This window comes from Haemaphysalis longicornis, unplaced genomic scaffold (genome assembly GCF_048455015.1).
Source record: "Haemaphysalis longicornis isolate Haplotype H1 unplaced genomic scaffold, Haemaphysalis longicornis Haplotype H1 scaffold_14, whole genome shotgun sequence".
Lineage (NCBI taxonomy): Eukaryota > Metazoa > Arthropoda > Arachnida > Ixodida > Ixodidae > Haemaphysalis > Haemaphysalis longicornis.
Genome location: NW_027526245.1, coordinates 26,563,831 through 26,576,164, shown reverse-complemented (window position 1 = coordinate 26,576,164; position 12,334 = coordinate 26,563,831). Strand labels below are relative to the sequence as shown.

The 12,334-nt window shown below is 48.8% G+C and overlaps 1 protein-coding gene across 1 annotated transcript in view; it reads left to right on the top strand.

The window, feature by feature from the left end:
- Positions 1-12,334, top strand: part of LOC144165213 (fatty acid synthase-like) — a 229,107-nt gene that overhangs the window by 60,498 nt on the left and 156,275 nt on the right. Inside the window, exon 8 of the mRNA XM_077695331.1 lies at positions 5,007-5,308. Within this exon, the coding sequence (XP_077551457.1) occupies positions 5,007-5,308 (302 nt within the window). The remainder of the gene's footprint in view (positions 1-5,006; positions 5,309-12,334) is intronic.

Here is a 12,334-nt window from a genome sequence, read left to right as displayed (position 1 = left end):
GCCCACTATGCTACCCACGATTATCTGTGGCTGCTCCGGAGGGTAATTAATCAGACCTCGCGCAAGGCCTTGCCGGACTACGTACTCGCCTTAGACATGCACAAGGCCTTTGATAATGTAAGCCAATTAGGAATCCTTCAGGAATTTGCCCTTGCCTTCCCTAGCCAAAAAGCTCAGGCCTGGATACGCAGCTTTCTTCAACATCGACCTATCCGTCTTAACCCTCGAACCCACCAGCCCACTACTTTCTGCCTTGACAGAGGAGTTGCACAAGGGTCCATTTTGGCTCCTCTCCTCTTCAATCTGGCCATGAACCGCGTTGCTTGAACTCTTGAACAGGACACTGCCGCCCGATTCGCTCTTTATGCGGACGACATTGTGGTATGGACAGAAGCCACCAATTATGACACAAAAGAAGCTATGCAAACAGAGTTGCAAGGAGCATTCCTGAGCTTGGAGCATACGCTGTCCCAATTTCAGCTACAGCTATCCCCGGAAAAGAAGCACTGCTCAGCGTCGATGGTAAACGTCGTACAAGTCTGGAACAGATTATCTCCCTTCAAGTGTGGGATACACTACTTGAATCTTGCAACGGAACAATTCGACTGCTGGGTGTTCCGGTCAGCAGCTGTAATAGCCCAAAACGGTGGATAGCATCACTTAAGAAAACCTGTCGCTCCACCTTACACCTCGTTAAACGGATACCTAATAAATATGGAGGGGTGCACCAAGCAGCTTATACCATGCTCGCGCGTGCCGTGGCACATGGACGTTTCACTTATGGCTTCCCGGTCTGTGAGCTACGACAGTCACATGTTAATGCTCTTCACAAGATGAATCGGCACCTTCTCCGTGCGATTAGTGGCCTCCCCTCATTCACCCGTGTAGATACTCTCTACGAAGCAGTTCCTCTTCCGCCTCTCACTAATCTTATTGAAGACACCAAACTACGTTTCCATTATCATCTGAACCATTCGCCACACGAAAAAAGGCTTCAGAAATGAGACCGCCTAAATAGCGACTCTGACAGACCGGATTAGCCGCCAGCAATTCCTCCGTGGGAACGCCCCTCCATCGGTATTCCACGTCGACGCCCGACCCGACGCCATAACCGAATAGTACGCGAGCAATACGTTCGCACGCTTGCAGATGACAAGGCAGGCGACGAAATTGACATTTACACCGACGCGTCTTTGAATGGGATGACGGCGGCTATATCCTGGACATCTACAGACTTGCCAGAATTGAATGGATGCTGGCAAATTTCCAACACATACGGCCTTGTAGAATAAGTAGAACTTCTGGGAATTCCGGCAGCCACCGGGCAAATTTATGACCATTCCGCCCATCTCACCGCGAAGAAATTTCGCATTATCACTGATTCTTATGTTGCTGTCCGAGAATTGAACCGTCCATTTTTCACGAACACCATGGCGACAAATATCCTAACCGCGATACGAGACCTACAAATTGAAGGATTCAAAATTCGCATTGTTTGGACTCCGGGACATACTTCCGCCGCACAAGGCAGCCGAACGGCTCACGACGCTGCCAGGGAGAGGCTACAATCACCTCCCACGGTGCCCGCCATGCCCGTCCCCTCTCTCCAAGCAGATTGAAAACTTCAGCTATGTCTCCTCAAAAAAGAATGCAGTAAGCGCTTGCAAGCTGAAACTCCGGTTGGCATCCTTGCACCTCTCAAGCCTTCTTCACGTTCGGGCGAGGTATTCGCCAATAAAGTGTATGCAAATGCAGCGTACACACCAAAGATTGTACATAAGTGGTCAGCCCCGGCAGGCTCTCAATTGCACCGATGCCCCCACTGCAATAGTGATGCCATACCAAATCTCTTCCACTTAATTTGGATCTGTCCTATATTCGCCCGCAATCGCCGTCAACTGCTAGGTGTAGGTCCTGCACCCACGACTGAACTGGAGCACGTTAGTCGTGTCCGTGAAGACCCCGCTACTCTAGAAATAATTACGCAGTACGCGCTTGAAAACGGTCTGTACAAGTTGGTGTAGCGGCCTGACAGACTTTCCCGGACTGGCCATACCCATCCACGACCAATGCCAACAATGCAAACTGTGCATTTTGGTGCCCCTGACAGAGTGAAATGTTCATCTTGCGAATAGGACCTTAAAACTAGAACTGTGTACACTGTGTATTGTGATGAATTGTGACCTCTCCCTTTCTCCTCCCCCTCCACCATCCTCACTTCCCCACAGGGCCTCATGGCCTCTCGTCCTTATGAAAGTGTTTCACTCACTCACTCTGGCACCCATTTTGTAAGGAGACGTAGTGGAGGGGGGCCGGAAGAGGAGGGAGAGCAGGATGCGGCGTAAGGGTTTTTCCTAGTCCCATTAGTAGAACTAGCGAGGTATTCACGTCGAGATACTCCATTTTGAGGGGGGGGGGGTACAATCGTTGTAAATGTGCCTACGTATCGCGTTTCTTAACCCCCGAAATAAGGTGGTAATTTTTCCGTCGTCATACTACCAACCATGGGAGTAAGCCGACCGCTGTGCGGAGTTTCAAAGACGTATTTGACGCAAAAAGCTCCTTTTCGGCCTAATTTATGTGTTGTCTCTACAATATCTCCGCCCTCCTTTAAACCTTTAACACATCCACTGTAATGCCGCCGTCATCCGCAGCTTTTCCTATTTTCATGCTTTGAGAGCCTTTTCAACTTACTCTTTAGTTACTACTGGGACATTGTAAGCTAAGCTTGTAAGCTAGTTTACCCTGGTCTAACGTCACTTGCATAAAGCCAGGTGTATAATTGTTCTGCAACGTTAATTATCTCGTCCATCTAGTGCTAATCTTACCCTGCTGATGTCTCAATCCATACATTGTTTCTGCCGATAGCTAGCTTCCTCGTTCTTGCTTCTAAGCTTACTCTTATTTTCAACATTTCCTTAATCACCGTCATATTGTGCGCACGAATGTCGTTAGTTTTCCTTCTGTTCATCAGTTTCGGCAGCTTTACTGATTCAACTTAGTTCATCGCAGTCAAAATTCTCATGTCCTTACGCACCGCAATTAGTTCCTTCGTTTTCTTCGTTAGTTTTTTAGTTTGTTTGTACATGACGTTTCTCCCGCAAGTGCTGCTGATGATTCTGTGATTTCCGTTGTCAGATTGACATCTAAGCTTTCAGCACTATCGTTGTTCTCCGATTTTAGAAACGCGAATTTGTTTCGAAGGGTTCTTTGAAATTCCTTTGTCCCGGCTGTGATTGATTCTATGGTGGGTTTTTCACTTTTCACAAGTTTCCTTCAAACTCGTTCGAGATTCAGCCTTACTTTGCACCCAACCATCCTATCATTGCTGTTTCGATTTTTCTCTAGCCCCTCTACGTCCTGTACAATACAAGTGTTGTCTCTTAAAATGAAGTCAAATTAAATTTTTGGTTCAACGCTTGGGACTTAGCCAATTTCATTTCCTATTCGTTTGTGGAAGAATCTGTTCATCAACCTAAAGCTATTTCTCTCCGCAAATCCCACCAGTGTATCGCCTCGACTTTTGCGACTGCCCATTCTAAAGTTTCCCATTTGCTTTTCACCTACTTTTACGTTAACGTCGCCTATGGAAATCATGAACTGTCTTTCTACAGCTTCATAATCATTTTACGATTTCATAATCGTAGGTAGCTGTTGTCGCTATCTACTATCTATGCACTTGATTACCTTGATCACAATGACGGCGATTTTTTTCGTCATTGCTGAATGATTCCTCCACAATCCCTGTTATTTGTCTGTTTAACAAATTTTTGTGAGAGAAGCGACGTTGTGCCGCGGAGCCTCTTTTCTGAGAAAGACATTTTTTTAAAGCGACAGCATTATTAGTGGGACCGATGACGTCCTTTCAAAAAAACGAATGGATTCGCCCATTACCAGGTTGAATGACCGAAATGCTCTGAAAAGAACTGTGGACACACGGCGCGCGTGCACACAGATATTCTCTACATGGTCTTTACATGGCTTTCTATGGTGTACGAAAGAATAGTTGAAAATCCCAATAAGGAACCGTTGTAGATAAGACAATACAGACATCGATCATGATGAAGGAGTTCAATAGTAATCCTTCATCTCATAAACCACGCATCGGTATACATTTACATCGTTCGTATATGCTTTTACCTAGTGCGTGAATAATCGTCGCATTAGTTCGTGCTTCGTTAGCGATTTCGGTCTTTGGGGGTTTGACGATCGATAGGACTCAGTTTCAGCGACGGTTGGACGCGATTCGAGCGGAGGTTTTGACGCACTTTTGACGCATCTTTGATGTTAGACAGCTTTGACGCTTCCCTCAACTTTGTTTAGGAAAGGCTCGTAAATTTTGATTCTGAGCATCCCACTTGCGGCTTTGGAATACAACCCAGCTCCTCGTGTTTTGTGGGTGCCACTATTTCATCCAGGCAGTTTTGATGGGAAAGGTTTTGCTTCTCATAGCAGCTTGCAGCGCGATTTTTAACAGCGAAGCTGCTTAGCAAATCGTTATTTTCCGTGTCTGCAGTTAAAAATACCCAGAAATAGCCGTGCACGCGCACGCGAGCGTAAGCCTAGCAGCGTCCGGAGTTAAAAAAACAAACAAAAAAAAAATGCCTGCCGTTCGGGTGTGCATGATTCGCGGCGACCGACCAGCGCCCTCGGCGCATATTTGTCAAGCCAAATATACGCACTTTGAGAGATTGGTCAAGATTAGAAGAAAAAAAAATACTCCAGCCTTCTCCGCGTACGTGGCAACACTTTCTCGGAACGAGAAATGCATGTCATAGCCTAAGTCCCTCCAAAGTGATGTCCAATGATCTCATTTCCAGAAAATGAAGGGGGCTCACACTTATAGCAACAATTATGGAGTAAAGGTCGTTGCGGCACCGAAGAATAAGCAAATCGGAAGCAATCTTGGACTTAAACCGCGTGATGGTCGTGAAGTTTGCGTACAGCTTCGGTGCGAGCTTCCTTCATTTTTTGGCAGGCGCGTAAACCTACTCCAACCTTTGCAGGTATTCCTTCCCTGGCTAAAGTTATCCTCGCCATGGAGACGGGAATAATAGCGGCAAACCGGAACTACACAAAAGGACTGGCCGAAATCCCCGCCCTGCACGACGGCCGGATAGAAGTGGTGGACAGACCGATGGCCATGCCCGAGGGCCCCGTGGGAATCAGCTCGTTCGGCTTCGGCGGTGCCAACGTCCACGTGATTCTGGAGAAAAACGGCGGCCTCCACGTGGACGACTTCCCGCGCGAGAAGCCCGACCTTCCGAGACTCGTCCTGATGGCCGGAAGGGAGAAGGGCTCGCTGGAGGTAAGCTCACGTTCAATATGACAGCATGGTTAGTATCAGCCGTTAACAGGCAAGGTGGGAGCTAGCTCGGCAAGACTTCTGCCTGTTTTTATGGTTGAACACAAGAAACAGGCACACAACAGACCCACAGGAATTCATTTGCTAATAAAATGTTTTGGTTTACTTTCTTTGCTTTATAACGAGATCAGTTCTATTTATAAACATCTGCATTTAGCCAAATAAAGCTGGACTATCGGGCTATTCAGGCATCTAATGTTCAGGAGGTATAACCTCTACATAATGTGGGCATTCTTGCGTGCATTACGCCTCAAATATAACAACAGAGATGAGAAATCAAACAACCAAGCGCAGAGTGGTCTGATTATTAGAAAGGACGGGGAAGTAAGCGAGAGGATAACAGCACAACCGCGAACTCCTCCAACAAGTCACTTTAAAAAATAACACTTGGATATGCCGGTGAAAATCCTCCGCAATTTCGACATTCCGCGCACATGGTATCATTCATGTCTAGAATTTTTTTTTAATACAGGGGCGCAGAAGGGGTGCTGAAAAAGCCTGACTGCATACTATGTGTTTTTGAGATTGTCATATCTTACGATGCAAACGTTGCTTGCTGGGGCCGATTTTAACCATATTCCGAAAAGCGTTCTAAAGCCGCACGTGCTGCGTTGCATGCTAACCCTCCGTGGCGCGTAACCATTTCATCGCCGCAATAATAAAGGGGCCCTAAAGGAGGCTTTACCTATACATGGGTGTTGCCATTTCCAGTTAAATTAATGTCCTAGTAATCACATCCTTCAAGAATTTGTTTAGACTGGTGAGTACTACTGGAGTTATTCCAAACCAAAACATCGCATCTCCGCCCGCGCCGCGATTCTCCCTCGTTTCGTCCACCTCGTCGCACCACGCCAGTGGAACTGCCCATGATGCTTCGCTGCTCGGTGACGTCTGCAAGAATCCCGTCAGCGCGTCGTCTATTACTGCGAAATTCTTTTGCCGCAGCATCTCTCTGGGGCGGGGCCGTCTGACTTTGTGCGTTCCGTTTTGCGTTTATTTTATCATTTTGCTTATGAATCCTGCACTCTGCTCACGACTGAAAATGCTGATGGAAGGAATGGGGGCGGGACTTTTACGCTTCCACACCACGCCGAAAGATCACGCTAAAACAGAACCACCCTGTCACCACGCGTATGCGGTGACGACACGTCATGGTACATATGGGAGTCTCAAATGAATGTCTAAAGAATCACCTCAAAATTTCTTAGAGTGAGCACGTACATGCGTTCCGAACCGACGTCGAATAATATATTGCTTAATGGCTGCTAGTTCGCGCCAATGTCGAGCGTGGTCGTGTTGTGCGAACGCCATGCACGCGCATACTCAGGCATTTGTAGTATTTCATTCCGTTATTCCGATCGGTTCTTAACATTTATAAACGTAAGAAAAAGCAGCCAAAGGGTTGTACGGTACGGCACAGGGACTTTTGGAGTGCGTGGTGCATTCCATTTCCCCTTCCCTACCCCCCTCCCTACTTTCTGGAAATCCCCTACGCGACCCTGTGTTTATCAACTACTAGATAAGTACACCGTAGCAGATATTACGAGCGGTCTCGGAAGAGCAGAGTGAGTTTTGGGGCCGTGCGCGTCTTGCCTCTTTCTTCGAGTGTGGATATGATTGCACAAAACAATTATTCCCTCCTCGCTTCTCCTGATGGCCTGGAGCCACTTTGCTCTCTATAAACGCTGGTTGTTGATTTTGTTACCTGCGCAATGGTGCCAGTTGCGATTTGTGGAGGGTTTGGTTGCCGACTGCGGCCCTATATTCCCCCTGCCCGTCCCCCCCATGTACCTTGTGTCTTGTTTAGGTCAATGAAAGGAAGCTATGTTTTCTCTATATAAGGACATACCAATTTTGCAAAATACACACACCAGTACATCGTCCTGGGAAAGTAGAACTGCCGTTTTATAAATGCAAAGACCCATGTTTAAAACAACAAATCATGGCTATGACTTAAGCTGTGCATTGGCGTTGGATATGGTAGTTCCGAAGTTGAACCAAACAGTTTTGTTTTGGATTCGCGAATACGATTTGCAAATCATGCCACGTAGGAAGCAGAAAAGAGAAAAACCGACACAGTCAAGGGATTTGAACCCGCGAATCGGATTGCGCGGGCGCGTGGCTTTAGTCCACTGAGCCAGGAAACACCTGGATAATGCGCGGAAATAACTGTATACTACATTGATACCCAACATTTGTTTCACATCAGTGTTTTCTGCCCGATTTTAAGGATTCTTGGCTAGTCTGAGCGGCAGGGGAAAAGGAGGTAACGTGCCGGCGCGAGTTCTTACCTCGGCCTGTGGTCGTAGCGATGGGTGCGAACCCTATATCGCCGGTCGTGCTGTCATTCGGAGGGGGCTCCCGCTTTTTGGTTCTTTTGTCCTCCGTTCATTATCGCCGGTGCGAACGTGATACGCCTCAAGATGGCTGACGTGCACAGGATCCACCAGCTTGCTGCTTTCCAGCGACTGCGTCGCATACGTTAGTGGAGTTGTCCGCGTCGTTATTTTGTATGGGCTTTGGCAATTGTGCGCGAGCGCTGCTGTGAAACCGCGCGCAGCGTTGCGGATTGGGTGCGTTCTCCTTAGCGCTAGGTCACAGGTGTGTATACAAGGCGAAGACGGCCTTTGTTATTTAGTGCTCGCCTTGCTCCACGCTCGCCATGTCGAGGTTCTCCCGAGCCGTGCGTTGCGCTGCCAAAAGGCGTTCCCAGAGCCTAGCCGCGTACTGCGACAGAGAAGGGGCGTTACCCGCCGCCGCGTACAGCAGTGCATTCTGCATTGGAAAAACGATCTCTCTACCGAAGTTGAGGTAACCTGGTGTCAAACCCGTTGAGCTATTTACGATAGTCCTATTCGCGAAAGCCAGCTCAGTCAAACTTGCGTCCCAGTCCTTATGCTCCTTGGTTGTCGCAACCAGCATGCACTTCGGTTCCGGTTCACCCTCGAAGTGACTTAGCTCTGAGCATGATAGGGACTCGTTTTCCTGCATGTGCTAAATCTGCAACGTTCGACAACAGTCCGAAAAGACTTTGCTTCTGAAATACGAAGCATTGTCAGTGATCAGGTCGTAGGGGAAGCCGAAGCGATTGAATGTCTCCAACAGCTTCTGTACAGTCCGCTGTGACCTGAGCTTTCTAAGGGAAAACATCTCCCCCAAGTAATCCGTTATGACCAGAATGAACCGATTTCCTAGAGCGGACATTGGGAGGCGTACCATTAAGTCGCACGATGCTATCTGCCACGGATAGGTGCTTTCCATCGGCTTCACAAAACCGACAGGTTTCCCAGCGCGCGGCTTCGCTACCTGACAAAGAGAGCGAGCGCTAGAATATGTCAGCACGTCTCTCCTCATGCCTGGCTAGGTCGCGACACGGCATAACGTATCGTAAGTCTTACTGCCGCTACCATGTTTTGCCAGCGCTGAGTCATGAAAGCACCGCATGAACAGTTTCCGCAAGTTTCTTCCGCAACCACGACTCGGAAGGGGGATGAAACCGCCCCTTCATTGTCCAGTTGGGGAATGTAGCGAAGTAATAAGCCATCGTTGCTCCGCAGATACGCGTCGAACCCCTAAGCTTTACCGGTGCAAGCTCCGCCACTCGCTAGCCTTTTCAGCGCCCGCTGCACAGACCGTCTGATTTCTGGGCCGCAATGAGCTCTTACTACCATTCCCCACGACAGACTCCTTCCTGCCTCTGTACTCGGGGGCCGAGAAATCGCCGCTGCTAGATGCCGCTTCTCTTCCCCTTTGCGACCGACCTCGACTCTTCTGTCAGGCCCTTGCCTCTCTCTCTCTCTCTCTCTCTCTCTCTCTCTCTCTCTCTCTCTCTCTCTCTGTGTGTGTGTGTGTGGGGCGAGCGCCGCCGTTGAAACCACTCAACTCGGCGCGGGCTCTTCGGCCGCCTCCTTCGGGGCTCCTCTCCGCGCATGCCCTTGACTCCAGCCGCGCGCACCACAACGCATTGGCTACCTTGTTGGTGCAGCCTCGGCAGTACTCGACGGTGTGCGTGCAACGTTGCAATGTAAGCGCACACCTCGCGAACCTGTCAGCGGTTTTTTTAAGGCCCTTCAACCGCGTCTGCACGGTGAAAACCGCTCCTCTAGGTACATGTCGAACTTCGACAATGCGAACATGATAGCCAAGCACTTCTTTTCGGTGCGGAGCAATTCTGCTCCGCCGATATGAGCGTAGGGCTTGCGAAAGCGATTAGACGCAGCTGGATCTCGCGTCCTTTCAACAAAACAGCTCCCACTCCGTAGTCACTAGCGTCTGCCTGCAAAACAAACGGTTTGTTCAGGTCGGGAAGGCGCAAACTAGCAGTGTCCGCTATTCCGCAAGCCAAAGAAATGAAGGAATCCTCCTGTTCCTTTGCCCAGACCCACTCTACGTTCTTACGCCAGCTTGTAAAGAGACCGTGCCAGGTCCGTAACGTGCGGTATGAATTGCCTGTAGAATGCAACCATGCATAAAACCATTGCAGGCTTTTGACGTGTCGTGGTCGAGGGTAGCTAAGGATGGCTCGGAGCTTCTCATCGTCCGGCTTTAGGGTACCATTCATTGTCTTCGACAAACCTCAACAGATCCACCATCAATGATGCCAGCCGCACTTTCTTTGGGTTCATCGTCAGTCCGTCCTTTCTCATGTGCTTAAGAACAGAATTCAAGTGAACTAGGTGCTCATCAAAAGCCTCAGAATAGATCACCACATCATCCAGGTAGGCCATCGCATAACTGTACCTCGCGGCCCCCAAGACGATGTCCATCAACCGCATGAACTAACTTGGAGCGTTCGACAAGTCAAACGGGAGTCGAGTAAATTCGAAGAGCCCGTGGTGGCAGGTGATTGCGGTCTTTGCTGTGTCAGCTTCGGACATTTGAATTTGCAGGTACCCTCTGCTAGTGTCCAGCACAGTGAAGTAGCGTACGTTACCCAGCTGGTCTATCACCGACTGAATGCTTGGAAACGGGTACGCATCTCTCTCGGTCAGTGCGTTCAGCATTCTGTAGTTACACACAGCCGTACTCAACTGTAATTTTGCAGTGCCAAGACCACAGGGGAAGACGCCCAGCGTGCCGCAATACAACCGCACTCAGATACCTACAACGAAAACGAAGAGGCATCCAGACGATACATGGCTTGAAAAGACACAACAAAACACAGGAGCTACTTCCTTCAAAACGCTGTATACTTTCCTTTAAACCGCTACACACACCTGAAATGTAATGTAACCCTTTAAGCCATTGCAAAAACCACAGAAAAATAACGCACAAAAACTTCAGACCTCTACAGCCATCGTAAACTAAGCGAGCTAAAACACTGACATCCAAACCTGTTTACAAAACAATGCATCTTACGGCTGAAAGCCTCCGGTAGCCTACTGCCAACGTGGTGCTTTCTTGCCGCAACAGGGGAGTGCCGGCGCAAACCGGAGTGGGCCCCTCCTCTGCAGCCGCAGAGAGCAAATGTCCATGGGTGGGCTTGAAACAAGCCCCTCGTTCGGACGCCAGTTGTTGCTCTCTTTGCCTTTATGTTAAGCCTGGTTATGTCCACTGCAGGACGAAGGCCTCTCCTAAAGTTCTGCAGCCACGCCTATCGAGTGCCTGAAGACCGATAGGTTGCTCTCTACGGCATGCTAAAAGTGAGCCACACTGCGGTTCTGTGGAAACAACTCTCATATTACATCTCTTAGGCGAGATGAAGTGTCCCGGATGACTCAAACAACCCGCCCTCGACACCTCACCGATGCTCACTGACTAGGAGTCTTAAACCATACGGATTCCCAACCGCGTCCACATTCCACCACGCACTGCCGACCTGGGCATCTGGCGCCATCTCTCGGATGAAGGCGACCCCCCGTCCGTTCGGCCGGTGAACGAAGAGATGGTTGTGGCGGCAGGCGAAGAGGGGGTTATGAGAGCGCCGAGGTATAGTGAACTAGAATACTTGTATTCTAGTTCACTATAGGCGAGGGGCGTGCCGAACAGCCAATGCGAAGGGATGACTAAGCGGTTGCTACACTGGGTAACTGAAGATTTCTTAAATATCAGATGCGCAGTGGGTACCGTAAAGCCTCCTCGCCCGCCGCTACTGACATCCAGCAACACCACTGTTTCGACTGCGACTGTGATTTCGCCGCGCAGGAATTGTGTTCGCCGTGCTTTTGTTTTACGCTTTACGCTTAAACATTTGATCGATAGTGATTGTGTATTGCCTAATCCTGCTACGAAGTCAACTGATAGTTTGTCGTTGTCCAAAAACAAGTTGAAAGAAATTTCCGTGATTGGTTAGTAATCATCGCATAGCTTGCCTTTGTAGCCTTCTGTGTGGAAACTCGGAACCGGCATTTTTTTTGTTTATGCACTTGTTTTTGTTTGCGCCCATGTAACTACGCTGTGTTTTGTATCCCTGTACAAGAAAGCTTTTTTTTTATACATTTGCGCCTGTTTCAGACTGTACTTCTGTAGCCCCATTGGATTGTAAAAATACGTAAAATTGTGTAACATGTATATACCATTGTACGTGCTGTTTGGTATTGTACCCACCGCTGCTGTCAGAAACGGGGCAGCGGCCACGTCAATCTGTCACTCAGCTTTATGCGGCCGCTCCATCCTTGTACAAAAGGAAATAAAGCTTTATTATTATGATTATTAATAAACCTTCCTGAGCTCTTAATCCGCTCTGAACCGACCTTATGTTTTCTACAAGTGTTGCCGGTCGCACACGAGTATGCGTGCAGTTTGCAACTCCGGGAAACGAATTGTCTCCAAAGAAAACGACGAAGCGTCGTAAGCAAGCATACGGATCCCACGTGTTGAGCTGTATGAAGTTTATGGACCTTACTACGTTTGAACTAACAGAACAGCCGCATTCATTATGGCACGAATGTTGTCAGTGCGCCGTGTTCGCTTGTCGATCGATTCCCGACGACCGTTCGGGCGATCGGCATGTTGGCGTCTTCGGTATAG